The 18,068-nt window shown below is 42.7% G+C and overlaps 1 protein-coding gene across 1 annotated transcript in view; it reads left to right on the forward strand.

Annotated features, from left to right (window-relative positions):
* LOC138799217 (alpha-2-macroglobulin-like protein 1) overlaps positions 1-18,068 on the forward strand; it is an 88,073-nt gene that overhangs the window by 8,801 nt on the left and 61,204 nt on the right. The window contains exons 2-9 of the mRNA XM_069980103.1: positions 3,890-4,073; positions 4,830-4,989; positions 6,263-6,315; positions 9,152-9,172; positions 10,517-10,673; positions 11,631-11,715; positions 12,600-12,744; positions 15,466-15,577. Of these exons, the coding sequence (XP_069836204.1) occupies positions 3,890-4,073; positions 4,830-4,989; positions 6,263-6,315; positions 9,152-9,172; positions 10,517-10,673; positions 11,631-11,715; positions 12,600-12,744; positions 15,466-15,577 (917 nt within the window). The remainder of the gene's footprint in view (positions 1-3,889; positions 4,074-4,829; positions 4,990-6,262; positions 6,316-9,151; positions 9,173-10,516; positions 10,674-11,630; positions 11,716-12,599; positions 12,745-15,465; positions 15,578-18,068) is intronic.

The raw sequence follows: 18,068 nt of genomic DNA on the forward strand, positions 1-18,068 counted from the left end.
CTGCGGAGGAGCAGGACTGGTTGCCGGGGGCCCGCCGATCGCACCCCCGCCAACCGGCCAGCTGTTTTATTTTATTTTTTTTGTCTAGCCGTGGCTGGGGCCTCACCACCCCCGGTCGAGAGGTATTAAGTGTACCCTTGATGGTGAGTGCTGACTGACAACTGGCCTAGCCAGTTAGCTGTCAGCACCCGGGTTCATGTCCACTACATATCCCAGCACCCGGACTCACTTCAATTTTTGGGAGGCTCACTTGCTTCCTCACTGACTTGTAATGGTTCTCTGGGTGCTCAATGACATGCTGCTTCTGGCCTAATTTTTGGGAGACTCACTTGCTGCCTCACTTACTTGTAATGGTTCTCTGGGTGCTCAATGACATGCTGCTTCTGGCCTAATTTCTGGGAGACTCACTTGCTTCCTCACTCACTTGTAATGGTTCTCTGTGTGTTCATTGCCCTGCAGTGTCTGGCCTAATTTTGGGGGGGCTCACTTGCTTCCTCACTCACTTGTAATGGTTCTCTGTGTGCTCAATGCCATGCTGTGTCTGGCCTAATTTTTGGGAGGCTCACTTGCTTCCTCACTCACTTTTAATGGTTCTCTGTGTGCTCACTGCCATGCTAGGTCTGGTATAATTTTTGGAAGGCTGACTGGCTACCGCTTCTACCTTGTTCACTCTGTCCTCACTGCCATGCTGTGTCAGGCTGAATTTTTGGATGGTTCATGATATGCTACCTCTGTTTTAATGGTTCCCTGTGTTCTCACTGCCATGCTGTGTCAGGCTGAGTTTTTGGGTGGTCCATGTGCCTACCTCTGTTTTAACCAGGCTGTTGCACAGAATTAGGCATAATGGTGCCATTAGGCAGCCTCAGAGGCATGCATACATGCTGCCACTGCTGTTTCCTGTCCATTTCCATTGTGTTTCCATCAATCTCTGAGGTTGACAGGTTTTCACACGACCTTCCCTCTACCGAACCTGAGTCCCCTCAAAAAATGCTTGAGTCTCGACTTCAATGGGGTTCGTTACTCGAAACGAGCACTCGAGTATCGGGAGATATTCGTTTCGAGTAACGAGCACCAGAGCATTTTAGTACTCGCTCATCACTATTATTTATGTAGTTCTCAGTTTAATTTCTAATATATGATAAACTAAACCAGTAAATGTCTACTGTTCCTTTAACCCCTTAAGAACCGGGCCAATTTACATTTTTGCATTTTCGTTTTTTCGTCCTCGCATTCTAAAAGCTTTAACTCTTTTATTTGTCCATCTACAGGGCCATGTAAGGTCTTGGTTTTTCCAGGAACAGATGTACTTTGTAATGCAGCCTTTCAATTTACCATAAAACTAATGATGGAACCCCAAAATATCATTTATGGGGTGAATTTGAGACAAATAATGCAATTACGCCAATTTTGGGGGGAGGGGGGGGCGTGTTTACGTAATGCACTTTAAGGTAAAAAGGACATTTTATCTTTATTCTATAGGTCAGTCTGAGTACAGTGATACGCATGTTTGCATAGCTTTTCTAATATTTTACTATTGTTATTAACAGTAAGACTTTATTTTTTGCAACTAGGTATATTTAAAATGGCCCTATTGTAACTCCTATAGCGCATTTATTTTTTCATCTATGGGGCTGTATGGGATGTCATTTTTTGGGCCATGATCTCTAAAAAAAAGCAATTTTTTATTACTACCATATTTGTTTAGATAGGATGTATTGATGACTTTTTAATAATTTTTTTATATGCCAAATGTGATAAAAAATTTGGGATCCTGGCAATTTTTACCGCTTTTTGTTCTCGCTGTTGGTAATAATATTGTTTTATTTTAATAGAGCGGACGTTTACACACGTTATGATATATAATATGGTTATTTATTTTATTACTTTTAGTTTTATTTATAAAATGGGAAAGGGGGGTGATTTAGACTTTTATTAGGGCAGGGGCTTTGGGCCATTTTTAAAAACAATTATTTATTTTTTTACATTTTTTTTAATTCCCCCCAGGGGACTATTACACACACATATCAGATTTCTCACACTGATCACTGCTATGTCATAGCATAGCATTGAGCAGTGTAATCTGTGATTTTCTGATAGAGCCTGCCTGTGGCAGACTCTATCAGAAGACTGAAGATCATGCTACACAGAGGTAAGCAGTATACCTCTGGCAGTCAAGCCATGCGATCCGAACCCCTGCAGACCTGCTTCAGGGGTCATGATCGGTAAGTGACAGAAGCTGCTCCTGTCACTTACACTTAAATGCTGCCGCAATCGCAGCGTTTAAGGGGTTAATGGCAGGCTGCCACGATTGCTTGGATGGCTGGGGCTTGAATGCCGATCAGGAGCCCAGGACAGTATGCTGCTCACTGTCACAGTTTGCAGATGGCAGGAACATGATCAGTGCTGGGAGTTTGGGCTGAGCTTTACCATCCAGCTCAACCCAGGCTCCCAGCACTGATCACACTCCTGCCAGCTGCATGCTGCAAACTGTGGCAGTGAGCAGCATACTGTCCTGGGCTCCTGATCGGCTGTCATACCAGCGGCATGGGAGGGGGTGGGCTAAGCAGCATGGGAGGGGGAGTGCTGGGCGGGCCAAGGGGGTTTTAGGGAATATCTAAAGAAAGCTGAGGAGAAGAGAAGATTCATTAACATCACTGCAGTCATCACGGAAAGAACATCTGCGGCATATCAGCAGGTCCATTGGGGAGAATCTGCTGATAGTGCCGCTTTAAGGGATTAAAGCAAATGTACCATTAGGGGAGCCTTTTTTTTTTTTTTTTTACATTATCCTGTCAGCAGTGATGTGGCCCTTTTTCCAAAACGCTGCCCAATAGGCACACTCGGTGCCATTTTGTTTTTGTGCACCGGCCCGGCTGTATGCACTGGAGACGGGCCCCTCTGTTCAGTAACATGTCTCCATTAGAACCTACAGGGAGGGGATATTGTCACACTAAGCTGGTGCACAAGAGCAAAATGGCACTGAGTGTTTTAAGATAATATTCTGATGTTAACAGTAGCAAATAACAATATAATTGTAACATTATTCCTCATATATAAATATTGTGGGAGGAAACTGCTGCATTGTACCTAAAAACCTGGAATGGCCCATTAACTCTAGTCCGGTCCTTGAGTACAGCTCTCTGCATCCCTATGAGCAAGACAAGCTGAGAGGAAGATACCTCCCATCCTGCAACAACCGCCTGACTGGGTCACAATGTAGATATATGTATACAGTGGTACCTTGGTTTAAGAGTAAAGAGTAACTTGGTTTAAGAGCTCACAGTTTTTCAAAATTGTGACTTGGTTTAAGAGCATTGCTTTTGTTTAAGAGCTCTCTGTACTGGATGGGAGGGGGAGTGGGGGCGGGGCATGGTCTGCATAGCGGGGTCTACAGCACTGTACTCTGACCCAGGAAGTCTCCCTCACCTTCCAAATCATAGCAGATCCACTTCAGGCTGGGGCTCACATCAGGGGACAGGACTGTAGAGGTAATCTCTCCATGGCTGTAACCCCTCTCTTCCCGTACAGAGAGTGCTGCATGTATGTGCCCACATCTGCCCTGCTCATTCCTCCCTGCAGTCTCTGTCAGCACTTGTGTTTCCCATCCTCTCCATTACTGTACAGTAACTTATAATATCACATATTCTGCTGTTTCTGAATGCTTGTTTCATTAGTTTTACATGTTATTCAGAATAATAAATCATTATTTTTGGGGTGTGGAACCAATTGTCTGCATTTCTATGATTTCTTATGGGAAAATTTGCTTTGGTTTAAGAGTGATTTGGATTACAAGCACGGTCCCGGAACCAATTATGCTCGTAATCCAAGGCACCACTGTATATATATTATATGTATATATTAACAATTCTTGTTTTTCCTGTTCTTACAGCCATTATGTAATCACAGTTCCAGCAGAACTAGAGCAGGGGACCAAAGAGAAAGCCTGTGTGACCTTTCTTGACCTGAAGGGGCCGGTCGATTTTAGAATAGAGCTGAAGCAACAAGAACAAGTTCATGTTTTAGCTGAACATAAAGTAACCACTGCTGCTCATTCTGAGTGCTATAGCTTCCAGGTTTGTATATGTTTCCAAAGTCAGACTTTATTTCCTTATTCTGTGATTCACAGAAGCTACGGAGCGTAAAGCCATGAGGTAGAATCACAGACCTCCCAGCATCATGTATCATTTTAATGCCAGGAGCACCTGACGCTCTGTAGCTTCTGTGAAGCTTGGAATCTGGGAATAAGGGCTAAGATGTGACAAAACAATGTGCAGTACATACTATATAAAACTCCCCATACTATAAACTCCCCATTTCTCATCAATAAGAATATCTTCAGCTCAAGTGTCTATTATGATGTACGCTATACTATGCAGCCTCACACTTTTATAGGGCGATTTTTATGACGTTTGTAATTTATATGGTTTGCCATAAAGATTAGCGGTAAGTTCAGGTTGGCGCAAACCCAATAGCTCTGCATTTGAACCCCCTAACCCATAGAAGATGGATGCAGCCCTAGGACTGTATCCATCTTCTCCAGGCTGTGGGATTGAAGTGCGGAGCCATTGGGTTTGCGCAAATCCGAAATTTACCATATGTTTTCCCATCTCTAGTTTGCAAAGGGTACTTATGCTGGGTAAAAACTTTAGGGGGAAAAAGTCTGTCCTGGTCACGTTATGGACCTACAGGACAGAGCTCTGATAACTGTTCTGTGACAAGCCATGTACCAGTGTGTCCGTCACATGACGAGGACAGATTATAATCCTCAAGTAAAAAATACACGCATACATGTACGCATAGGTCAAAACATTGACTTGTATTCTTATTAGGTCCCAGCAACAAAAAAGGATGAGCAAATCTGGTTCTTACACGTATCTGTACATGGAGAAGATATCAATGTGGATGACACCAAGAAAGTTGTTATCGTTGAAAGAGATGATGCGTGCATCATTCAGACAGATAAGTCCGTTTACAAGCCAGGTGACATAGGTAAGGCGGTAGACCATTAGAAAAACATGGGGAGATTTCTCAAAACATGTGCGTAGCAACATGGTAGCTGCTTTCCATAGCAACCAGGATGCTACTTTAATTTTTTTTTAAATAGGTCTATGAAAAATGAAAGCTGAAATCTGATTGGTTGCAACAACTTTATTGTAAGGCTATGTCCCTACTCTGGTAACATATCAGGCAAAGGTGGCCCTCTCTTTAAATAGACGACAGAAAATAATGATCATGATCATTTTTTGCAGCCGTCTATACAATGGTTCTTCGGTTTAAGAGTACCTTGGATTAAGAGCGCTTTGCAAGAAGAGCTCACAGTTTTTCAAAATTGTAACTTGGTTTAAGAGCGTTGCTTTGGTTTAAGAGCTCCCTGTCCATTCCATATAATGTGCCTACACTTACACTAAGCCATTCACACTGCTGTAAAGAAACGTTTCTGTCACTGTCCTCCTGCACAGCTCTGTGATTCTCACTTCCTGATTGGTCCATGCTGAATACCGCCCATTCCACATTGCTGTCATGTGACCACACAGACCTCTGACAGCAGCCCTGCTTCTCCATTCTAGCCTGTTGAAGGACGCTCCTGCATTATGGGGATAAGCAGTTCCATCCTGTATCTACAAACTACTGCTGTTTTTTCAGGAGCCCTTACTATACATTATACTCCACATGATGATTGATATACTGCACAGTAACTTATAACATCTTCAGCTCTAAATGTTTCTTTCATTTGTTTTACATGTTTAGAATTAAAAAAAAAAAATCATTATTTTTGGGGCGTGGAACCAATTTTCTGCATTTCATTGATTTCTTTTGGGAAAATTTGCTTTGGTTTAAGAGTGGATATGGATTACAAGCAAAGTCCCAGAGCGATTTATGCTCGTAATCCAAGGCACCACTGTATAACGAGAGGACTGCCGTTTCCTGATATGATTCCTGGTAGAGAGACAGAGCTATGCAAAAAAATGGAAGACCCGAATGTAGACACAAATACAATTCAGTGTATCTACATTACTTGGCATTATTTTTTTTGTCTTTTTACCACAATTTTCCTGCTATTTTAATTTTTGCTATGATTTTGACCGAATCCCTGCAAAACCCCCCCCCCCAAAAACGCTATTTTACTACAATTGCATAACTCGCCGCAAAATAGTGGGAAAAGTGCAGCAAAAATGCATCAATAATTTTAAAAAAAGCCATGTGTGACACAGTCTTAAGTGTAAACTAATAATTCCTGTTTCCCTGTCTCCTTTTATTCTAGTAAAATTTCAGGTGATATCTGTAAACCCTGATTTTCAACCAATAAATGAACAGGTGAGAATGTATTTCTGTGTATTCCCTTGTAATGGTTTAAAGAGCAACATTTAAAGGGAATCTGTTAGCACCCAGGCATCACCCAGGGTGCTGACAATGTGCTGTAGTTAGCAGTCCCCTTGTGAGCATGGTGCCTTTTGGTAACTTGCCAGTGGAGTGGCTTATACGCAATCTCCCTTCTCCTACTGTAAAAAAAAGACAAAGAGGAGTTGTGACAATGGCACTCCTCACCACTTCTTCCTCCTCCCTCTTCTTCAGAAATATTCTCTGCTGCCCAATATTCTGCTCCCTCATGCTGTCAGTTAGGGCCCATCTACACAGAAAGATTATCTGACAGATTATCTGACAAAGATTTGAAGCCAAAGCCTTAAACAGACTATAAACAGAGATCAGGTCAGAAAGGAAAGCCTGAGATTTCTCCTCTTTTAAAATCCATTCCTGGCTTTGGCTTCAAATCTTTGGTAGATAATCTGTCAGATAATCTTTCTGTGTAAATGGACCCTTATGCTACATTTACACGGAACGATTATCGGACAAATTTTCGCGATCGAATTCGAACGATAATTGTACGTGTAAATGCGGCGAAACACCGCCGCTCCGATCGCCACCCCAGCCGCCGCTCCGATTGCCACCCCCGCCGCCGCCCCAATCACCACCGCTGCCGCCGCCACCGCTCTGATCGCCCCCCCCCCCCGCCACCGCCGCTCCGATCGCCCCCGCCACCCCGGCCACGAGCATACGTTACCTGCTCCGCGTAGCAGGTCTTCGAAATCCCCGACTCCCCTCTTCAGTGCATTGATTGGCTTAAGAGGGGAGCCGGGAATTTCAAACGGCTCTTCTTCAGCCAATCAGTGCTCCTCTTCAGCACTGATTGGCTGAAGAGGAGCCGTTTGAAATTCCCAGCTCCCCTCTTCAGCCAATCAATGCACGGCAGCACTGATTGGCTGAAGAGGATCCCTTTGAAATTCCCGGCTCCCCTTCTCAGCCAATCAGTGCTGCCTTGCATTGATTGGCTGAAGAGGGGCTCCGGGAATTTCAAACGGCTCCTGGCGATCGGGGCGGCGGGGGTGGCGATCGGGGCGGCGCAGGGGGCTGCGGTTGACCGTGGGGCCGGGCTGCGGTTGAGCGGGGGGCCCGGCTGCGAGCAGGGGGGTGGGCTGCGGGCGGGGCGGGCTGCGGGCACGTGATCGCAAAACGATTTTTCCGTACGATATATCGTACCGTCTAAACGCTGATCGTTATGAAAAAAAAAAATCGTTACTCCGACATCGTTAATCGTACGATCGAGCCAATTATCGTTCCGTGTAAACGTAGCATTAGTGTCTCTTAATTCAGACATAAATTGCCTACAGAGGACTGATTTGCAATCAGATATAGTAACCTGTTTAAAAAAACAACAACTTTTTTCCCCCCTGGGTTCAATTCCCTTGATGGAAATAAAATATAGTTATTTTTTTCTCACTATTTTTAAAAGTGCAAAGAATCCCCATTAAGGTTCAAATTAGTTTTACAATTCAGTTTTTTTATACAATGATGAGAAAAAAATAAATAACTATATTTAATTTCCATTGGGAATTAAACCTAGCAAAAAACGTTGTTAGTATCTAGATTGATGATTTACCCCTAGACCACAGTTAGGTTTGGAGATTTAAACTATATCTAATTACAGATGAGACTTTTGAAGGCAGTTTATGACTCAAATCAACACTCATTGACACTGGCTGACAGCGTGAGCAAGCAGGAGACCGGACAGCAGAGATTATTCATGAAGAAGAGAGAGGAGAAAGCAGTGGTGCCAGAGTGTGGCACAAATGCTGAGACACAACTCCTCTTTGACTCTTCAATATAGTAGGAGACCCGAGATTGCACATAATCCACTGCACGGACAAATTACCAAAAGGTTACATGCTCACTAGTGGATTGCCAGCTACAGCACACTGTCAACACCTTGGGCAGCGCCTGGGTGCTGACAGATTCCCTTTAACATAAAAATTTCCAACGCATATCAGTAGCAGAGCTCTGTGCTCCAATTAGCTTCCTAAAACATGCATGGTTGTCTTCACAAAGTATCAGATACCTGATGATGTTATTTCTAAGATGATTTATGTCCTTTATTAGACCACAACCAAAGCCTGAGCTGACCATCAAGCAGCACTGGATTGTCACTTTTACTAGATGGCTATTTGCGCACAACGTGAAATCTGTCATTTAGTAAATAACAGACGCATATAATGTTTATAATGTTCATGATATTATCAAAAAACAACCGTTATTATAAAAACAGTGGCCGTTATTTGACCTAAAAAAAAGACGTTGAGGGGACATAGCATAAATGTTATCTACAGTGGTAGAAAGTTGCGGAAGGATACTCATGGCAATGCTGCTCAGTGGTCAAGTTGTCACAGAACGGCCCGTGTCTTCGATCTTCACTGCTGCTGAATTCAGATGCATCCGTGCGTGCCTGCATCCGAATTCTCCGCTGCACACAATGGAGCGTGCAGCCCGAGCCACATGCTCCATTGTGTGAACTGACAGGTTTTCTGCGGCCGTTATTCAATGAATAGCGGCCACAGAAAACTGACATGCCACTAGGCCATAGATGGCAGCACTACGTAAGTTCTGTTGTAATAATGCCCGTTGTTACAACGGTCGTGATCATAAGGAAACTTATGCAGTGGGAACATGGCCTAAGACTACACAGGGCTTCAATGTAGTTTTTACATGATGCTGTATAATAGTCACTATTCATAACTTATTCATTGAATTTCATCTTTGATCTATTTGTATCTTATTTGTAACATTATTTTTATTTTATTTTATTTTTTTTTACTTTTAGCATCATTTGCTTGAAATAATAGTAAGTATAACAAGTATACAAGAGACTTATGACATAATATTATTTATTATTACATTTACTTGCACAGGTTTATGAATGAATGATAAATGTAAGTAATATGGATCCACAATATGGCTATGTTCCCACAGCGCTTAGCGGTTGGGTCGAGGAACCTAATGATTGAACTTAGGTAAAGAGTTCCCACAGTCCTAGGCTTTTAAATAAATAAACAAAGTGGAGGGACTGTGGTGAAAATGCTATAATACGTCTTATAGCATGTATTTATTAATATGTACATTAAACACAAACATGAAAAACAGGTTTTATGATTCGATGATTGTAGGTAAAGATATAAGGGGTAAAGGTATGAGATAGGTTACCCCTGGTTTAACCCTGCCTATTGCTGAAATGGGACCCCTGGTTTAGGCGTCCCCAAACAACAGCAGGGGCTGACCCTGTGCTAGGGTTGTGTAGGTCTTTCCCGTCACAGATCCCCTATATAGAGATCCCCATGTTAGTTAGCCCCTCCCCCCAGTAAATTGCATGTCCCATGTAGGCAATCCTTCACATGTGGGTAATCACTCTGTAGCAAGCCCCCTACCCTGCAGATGATCCCCATAGGCAATGATCCCTCTATTGGCAATCAAGCCCCCAGTAGGCAATCCCCCTGTAGGTGAATCTCCCTTCTTGTAACCTCCCCCGTTGTGTATACATCCCCCACCTAGTAAGTGTATGTGTGGGTGGGAGAAAGAAGGGGGAAAAAGTCTGGTGGGGGGCGTGAGCACCCCCCCCCCCCCCCTCCCCGCAGACTGCCGCCCAAGGCTCCCTACCACAGATGCATAGTGACAAATAAGTCTCTGGAGGGGACAGCTCTGCAGTATTTGACCAGTATTTGACAGAGACGTTGGCAGCAGCGGAGTGGCTCTTGTCAACTCTTTCTGCTGCCACTTAAGAAGTATAAATAAAAAAATATTCAGGGTAAACTATACAGTAGAAAGTCTCAGGTCAACCTTTTATTTAAGAAATAAGGGAAAATGATGCACAGCAACAGCTACTTTTAGAGATAGTATACAGGTATCAGGACACTGAATGTTTAACTCTAAGGGTAGCTTCACACGTACCGTATCGCTGCAGTTTTAACGCTGCGTTTTTATGGCTGCGTTTTTTCAACTCTTCGTTTTTGGTGCGATTTTTACATGAAAATCATGTGAAAATCAAAACGCGCATGTAAAAATCGCACCAAAAACGAAGAGTTGAAAAAACGCAGCCATAAAAACACAGCGATACGGTACGTGTAAAGGCACCCTAAATGAGACTTCACTTCCATAAGAAATCACACTATGTACATTGTTTTTTTTTTCACAGAATCCAAATAAAAACCGCATAGCCCAGTGGCTGGATGTGTCTACAAAGCAAGGGTTTGCAGACTTTAGCTTCCATCTGGCCAATGAATTAACATTTGGAACTTACAAGATTAATATACCTGGTGGCTGTGAAAATGTTTTTTTGGTTGATGAATATGGTAAGTTGAGGTGAAAGTGAAAAAAAATAATTGACTTCTAATTAAATGAAGATAAAATAAATATGTAAAGGCTGTACACACACACCTATTATAGCTCTACCAAGTACAGCACCTGTAGCCTATTACTGACCATTTCTATACCAGTATACCTGTATGTTCTTCTGATTTTATATGGAGGCACCCAGAAGTTTTTTAAATTAATCCTGGTGAGAACAAATCATGGTATGCTACATTGCATGCTATATTATGCAGATATGGTTCATATCAGGAGACTGCTTCTATGGGAGAATCTGGTACATCATGGAGTCCATGGAGTGTCTTGATACAGAACATGTGCCCTTCAGTGCCCTGGCCTCACCTCTATGACACTTAATAGCAGAATTAAAGGGGTTGTCCAGTGAAAATCTTTTTATTTCAAATCAACTGGTGTCAGAAAGGTATATAGATTTGTAATTTACTTTATTAAAAATCTCATCTTCCCATACTTATTAGCTACTATATGTCATGCAGGAAATGTTTTATTCTCAGTCTGACACAGTGCTCTCTGCTGACATCTCTGGCCGAGACAGGAACTGTCCAGAGCAGGAGAAGCTCCTCCTACTCATTACCTGTATTAATTGCATCTGTTTTAACTTGTTACCTGGATAATAAAAAATAAATAAAAAACACCTATCCACACACATAATCAATCACACTCCATCCTAACCACCATGGCCGAGACTAAACTTCAATCTAAGGATACCAAAGACATAATTGTAGACCTGCACAAGGCTGGGGTGGGCTACATGACAATAGGCAAGCAGCTTGGTGAGAGAGCAACAGCTGTTGGCACAATTATTACAAAAACACAAGATGACTGACTTTCTTGGTCTGTGGCTCCATGCAAGATCTCACCTAGTGTGGTAAGGATGACTCTGAAAAAAGGTCAATAATCAATGACATTTCTATTCTCTTTAGTGCTGAAGAGGTTTGAGTTTAATCTCAATATGCCATCTGAAATAGCAATGACAGATAAATCCTTTCAACTTAAAGCATGTGGCAGGTAAGACCAATATTATAACTGAATGGTACGTACTAGGGATGGTCCGAACCGAGTTCGGTTCGGGTTCGTACGAACCCGAACTCTCGGTAATGATTCCCGCTGTCTGCCCGCTCCGTGGAGAGGGTGGATACAGCGGGAGGACCGCCTGGAAAACTGGGATACAGCCATAGCCATAGGTTGTATCCCAGTTTTCAAGGCGGTCCTCTTTCTGTATCCACCCTCTCCACGGAGCGGGCAGACAGCGGGAATCTGATGCTGAGCGTTCGGGTTCATACGAACCCGAACCTCGGCAGTTTCGGACCATCCCTAGTACGTATCATTAGAGTCCACCAGTAGATGCAGCAGAAGATAAGTATAGCGGCTATTAAAAAAAAAAAGTGACCAGGGAACGTTCTTTATAGGCATCAGTTCACATCACATCTAGTACATCTAGACATTTCTTATAATGCTGATTGTCAACAAATGGTATCAACAAGTCATACAGCTACACTGATGGAAAGTTTTGGACAGTATTTCTGTCTCACAATGACGGCCATTCAAAAAGATGGCCTAAAAATGGGCAACTGAAAACATCATTTCAACATAGCCAAAAGCTTCATACAGCCACACATAAGACAAAAAAGGGTTATACCTAGAGACGAGTAAATTTACAATAATAGGAAGCGGAGAGCTTTGTCAGCTCTAGGCCGCTCCACCCCGGGAGCCTAGGTCTAAGAATGACTAAGGATGAGTGGACTCATGGAAGTTTGGGTTCAACAGTTTTGGTCGAACTTGGGGAAAAAAAGCTGAACCTTCACCGAGGGTTATGGTCTGGCTGCCAGTGGGTCACGGGAGGATGTCCATGAGAGTTTGACAGCATCAGTAACTCATGTCTTTTCTTCCAGTTATACATATGGAAAGCCAGTAGAAGGTGTAATTGATCTTTCAGTATGTGCCGAAGTATGTGAAGATAGTTGGTACTGCAATTTGTATTCCACTGATGAACAAGAAACAGATGACAAAAAATGCATTTATATTAAAGGAGAGAAGGTGAGAGTAAGATCTGTATAAGAATCAATATTTCTTTAAAGTGACTCTGTACCCACAATCTGACCCCTCCAAATCGCTTGTACCTTTGGATAGCTGCTTTAAATCCAAGATTTGTCCTTGGGTCCATTTGGCAGGTGATGCAGATATTGTCCTAAAAAACGTTTAAACTGGCAGCCCCGTGCCCTTTGGCCGTGGCTTCTTTTGTGTATGCATTAGGCTGGCACAAGCCCTCTGTCCCTCCTCCCCACCATCTTCATCATTTTTCCTATTCCTCTGCAGCGAAAACTACACAGGTGCCTTAACGATCCAGCCTATGTCCCGTGCTGACACAGGTGATGAATAGGAGGCAATCTGCCTGGAACATTCCTAATGATGAGGAGGGTAAGGAGGAGAGACAGAGAGGTTGTGCCAGCCTTCAAATGATCCAATTTTGTTTTTCAACAGCATCCAGGGCCTATGGTTGTGTTACTGTGTTCAATGTGCAGATGTATGTAGTAAGCTTCTAAGCTTCCTCTAGGGGTAGATATACAGCAAGATTTGAAACTCTGTGTCAGAAAAATATTTTTCTTTCAAAGCAAGTGGTTTCAGAAAGAAATATCTCAAGTCTTCCAATACTTTTCAGCTGCTGTATGTCCTGCAGGAAGTGGTGTATTCTTTCCAGTCTGACACAGTGCTCTCTGCTGCCACCTCTGTTCGAGACAGGAACTCTCCAGAGCAGGAAAGGTTTTGGGAAGGTTATGGGAATTTGCTACTGCTCTGGACAGTTCCTGTCTCGGAGAGAGGTGGCAGCAGAGAGCACTGTGTCATACTGAAAAGAAAACAACATTTCCTGCAGCACATACAACAGCTGATAAGTATGGGAAGACTTAAGATTTTTTTAATAGAAGTAAATTACAAATCTATATAACTTTCTGAAACTAGTTAATTTAAAAGAAAAAGATTTTTGTTGGAGTACCCCTTTAAGGCTATGCTTAGACTCAAAAGGCACACACATCTTATACCTAATTTACTGTTGTATTTCGTTCGTTTGTTTGTTTTTTAACTGTGTGTGCACATAGCCTAAAGGTGAAGGTTAACTTTTATGCTTGAAACATACATTTTTGGATAAAGTATCTGCACCATAAAAATAATTTTTTAAATGTTTTAAAAGTTATTTTTTGCCATATTTGGCTATTTTCCCACTAAGTTTTGTTATTGAAAAGAACGGGTGCTGATTGTAATGAAATCAGCCTCCGTCCTTTTCTGCCACTGCGGCATTGCATTGAAGTCAATGCTATGCCGCCCGCTATGCCGCCTGCTATGAAACTCTGTGGGCATAGAAAATGGTGCAGAAACCAATTCGATTGGATCCCCAACTTTTTGACACTTAAACGTTTCTTAAGGCCCCCTTCACACATCCGGAAAAACCGGCCGGATTTCTGGACGCATAGACTATCATTAGCCAGTCCTATTTTCCGGAATGGACACCCTTCCGGAAAAATCTGGAAGGGTGTCCGTTCCGGAAAATAGGACTGGATTTTTTAGAACCGGTCCTATTTTCATCTGGAATTCCAGCCCAGAAGCCCCCATAGAAGTCTATGGGAGCGCCCGAGCCTCGGACGCTTTCCTGATGCACATCAGGAAAGCTTCCGGAGTTCCACTGCCTCCTCCTCCCCTCCCTGGACTAGAGCATCGCCGGCAACCCCCTGCCGCCCTCGGCACCCGACACCCCCAGCGCATACCCGCGCCCGCCCGTGGCACCCCGAGCACCCAACACAAACCCCCCCGCGGCACCCCGAGCCCCCCCTGCGGCACCCGGCACCAAAAAACAAATATATAATATATGCATTGCAAAAATACATAGAAAAGCACACCGCATATAATTTCACTTTCCATATCCATAAATAAAGACAAGGCTGTCCATATTGCTCACACCTACATTGATGCACTTCTACACTACTTCCTTTTGTTTGCCTGCTATGCTGCAATGCCTCTTCAGTCCTCCCTTTCTCCCTGTTCTTGGTAAGAAGGTTCTTCTCAGTAACATCAGAGAAGGAATGCAGCATAAGGCTATGTTCACACAAACGACAACGTTTGTTTTTTCCGCAATTTAACCGACTTCAGTGCATTGCAGTCAATCGGATGACGGACGTCCAATGCACACAGTGTATAAAATGACAGACATTGTCTACACAGACGTCAAAATAGTGAACATTTGAATAATTGTTGGACGTCTATGGCAAACAGCGGACGTTATTTTTTAGTTGTTCACACACAGTTTTTCTTTTTTCACCTTCCTTTTTTACGTTTTTTACCATTAAATTTAATGGACTTTTCAATTAGGGACACAGCCAAAGGCCAATTAGTGAACACACATTAGAATAATGTGCCAACAGCCGTCATTGCACTGACGGGAGGCCAGACAGCTAAATGACGTCCATCATTTTAGACTCAAAATGATGGACGTCATATTATATGGCACTAAAAAAATGTTGTGTGAACATAGCCTAAGACAGAGCTGTGTTCTTAGAGCCTAAAAAAAATTGGTGCAAATCTGACTACAGAAGACACTACTTGTAGTCAGGATCCATTAGCATAGCACAGAATTGTGTACACCAGTAAAAATTACAGCCAATAATAATACTGGACTCAAGAGGTAACCCTGGCAGTTTTCTGGATGCTGCTGAATAGATGTGATATTACTTGTCATTTAATAAGTATTATTATTTATTTATTTTGTAGCCTGACAGTAAAGGATGTGTATCCAGAGAAATTCAGCTTGGAGATTTTAGTTTCTCAAGCATAGAAGAAAATTATTTAGTGATTAACTCTAAGCTGACAGAAGACGGTACAGGTAAGTGACAGACTGGAAACACTGCAACAATGCTGACATTTATATACATAAATGTTAGCAAAGATAAAGGCAAAAAGTTTGATTGAATCAAAGATATTTATCATTTTTTATTTTATAGGCTATGTTTGGCTATATTAGGCTATATTTTGGGCTATCAATAATAAGAGATGATCGCCTTCCACCACTATTATCCCATAGTGGGGACATAGCCTTTAACTCCTAGTCACCTGCATGAAAAGCTAAAAACTTAGATTCATCCATCTTTCCAAAAGTAACACCCCCAATCTCAATGATTTAAAAAGGTGTCACATGGTTGATGGTTCAGCTCACATTTGATGTTAATGAGAATCAGTTGAGCCTGATCACCTATTCTAAGGCTATGTTCACACTACGTAAAAATGAGTTCAAATAATGGCGGTTATTACAAAATAATAACTGTTACTTGCACCAAATGATATTCATTCTAAAAAATATGCCATCATTTTGACATAGTGGGAACATAGCCTTAGGGTACAAACACACGCCACAGATCCGCAGCGAGTTTCTCGCTGTGAATACACAGCGAGATCCGCTGTGGATCTGTGCCCTGTCTCTGTGTGACAAACTCGCAGTGGGATGTACACTACCGTTCAAAAGTTTGGGATCACATTGAAATGTCCTTATTTTTTAAGGAAAAGCACTGTACTTTTCAATGAAGATAACTTTAAACTAGTCATAACTTTAAACAAATACACTCTATACATTGCTAATGTGGTAAATGACTATTCTAGCTGCAAATGTCTGTTTTTTGGTGCAATATCTACATAGGTGTATAGAGGCCCATTTCCAGCAACTATCACTCCAGTGTTCTAATGGTACAATGTGGTTGCTCATTGGCTCAGAAGGCTAATTGATGATTAGAAAACCCTTGTGCAATCATGTTCACACATCTGAAAACAGTCTAGCTCATTACAGAAGCTACAAAACTGACCTTCCTTTGAGCAGATTTTGTTTCTGGAGCATCACATGTGTGGGGTCAATTAAATGCTCAAAATGGCCAGAAAAAGAGAACTTTCATCTGAAACTCGACAGTTTATTCTTGTTCTTAGAAATACAGGCTATTCCATGCGAGAAATTGCTAAGAAATTGAAGATTTCCTACAACGGTGTGTATTACTCCCTTTAGAGGACAGCACAAACAGGCTCTAACCAGAGTAGAAAAAGAAGTGGGAGGCCGCGTTGCACAACTAAGCAAGAAGATAAGCACAGTAGAGTCTCTAGTTTGAGAAACAGACGCCTCACAGGTCCCCAACTGGCATCTTTATTAAATAGTACCTGCAAAACACCAGTGTCAACATCTACAGTGAAGAGGCGGCTGCGGGATTTTGGGCTTCAGGGCAGAGTGGCAAAGAAAAAGCCATATCTGAGACTGGCCAATAAAAGAAAAAAGATTAAGATGGGCAAAAGAACACAGACATTGGACAGAGGAAGACTGGAAAAAAGTGTTGTGGACGGATGAATCCAAGTTTGAGGTGTTTGGATCACAAAGAAGAACGTTTGTGAGACGCAGAACAAATGAAAAGATGCTGGAAGAATGCCTGACGCCATCTGTTAGCATGGTGGAGGTAATGTGATGGTCTGGGGTTGCTTTGGTGCTGGTAAGGTGGGAGATTTGTACAGAGTAAAAGGGATTCTGAATAAGGAAGGCTATCACTCTGCAACGCCATGCCATACCCAGTGGACAGTGCTTGATTGGAGCCAATTTCATCCTACAACAGGACAATGACCCTAAACACACCTCCAAATTGTGCAAGAACTATTTACAGCAGAAGCAGCAGCTGGTATTCTATCATCGGTAATGGAGTGGCCAGCGCAGTCACCAGATCTGAACCCCATTGAGCTATTGTGGAAGCAGCTTGACCGTATGGTACGCCAGAAGTGCCCATCCAACCAATCCAACTTGTGGGAGCTGCTTCTAGAAGCGTGGGGGGCAATTTCTCCAGCTTACCTCAACAGATTAATAGCTAGAATGCCAAAGGTGGGCAATGCTGGAATTGCTGCAAAAGGAAAATTCTTTGACGAAAGCAAAGTGTGATGTAAAAACAATGTTATTTCAAATACAAATCATTATTTCTAACCTTGTCAATGTCTTGACTCTATTTTCTATTCATTTCACAATGTATGGTGGTGAATAAGTGTGACTTTTCATGGAAAACACAAAATTGTTTGGGTGACCCCAAACTTTTAAACGGTAGTGTACACCCCGCTGCGAGTTTGACAGCAGCTCGCCCCGTTAACCCCCCAGCTGCCCGAGCTTATACGTCACCTGAAAGTATAAGCTCCAGTGGCTGGGGGGTTAACTGGGCGGGCTGCGGACAAACTTGCAGCAGGGATGTACATCCCTGCTGCATGTTTGCCTGCCATTGAGTACACAGGGCCGGGATCCGCAGCTGCGGATACGCCAAGTGTGTTTGTAGCCTAATTGTGTTTTCCCTCTGATATTTACATAAGCA

The sequence above is a fragment of the Dendropsophus ebraccatus genome, chromosome 8, assembly GCF_027789765.1.
Source record: "Dendropsophus ebraccatus isolate aDenEbr1 chromosome 8, aDenEbr1.pat, whole genome shotgun sequence".
Lineage (NCBI taxonomy): Eukaryota > Metazoa > Chordata > Amphibia > Anura > Hylidae > Dendropsophus > Dendropsophus ebraccatus.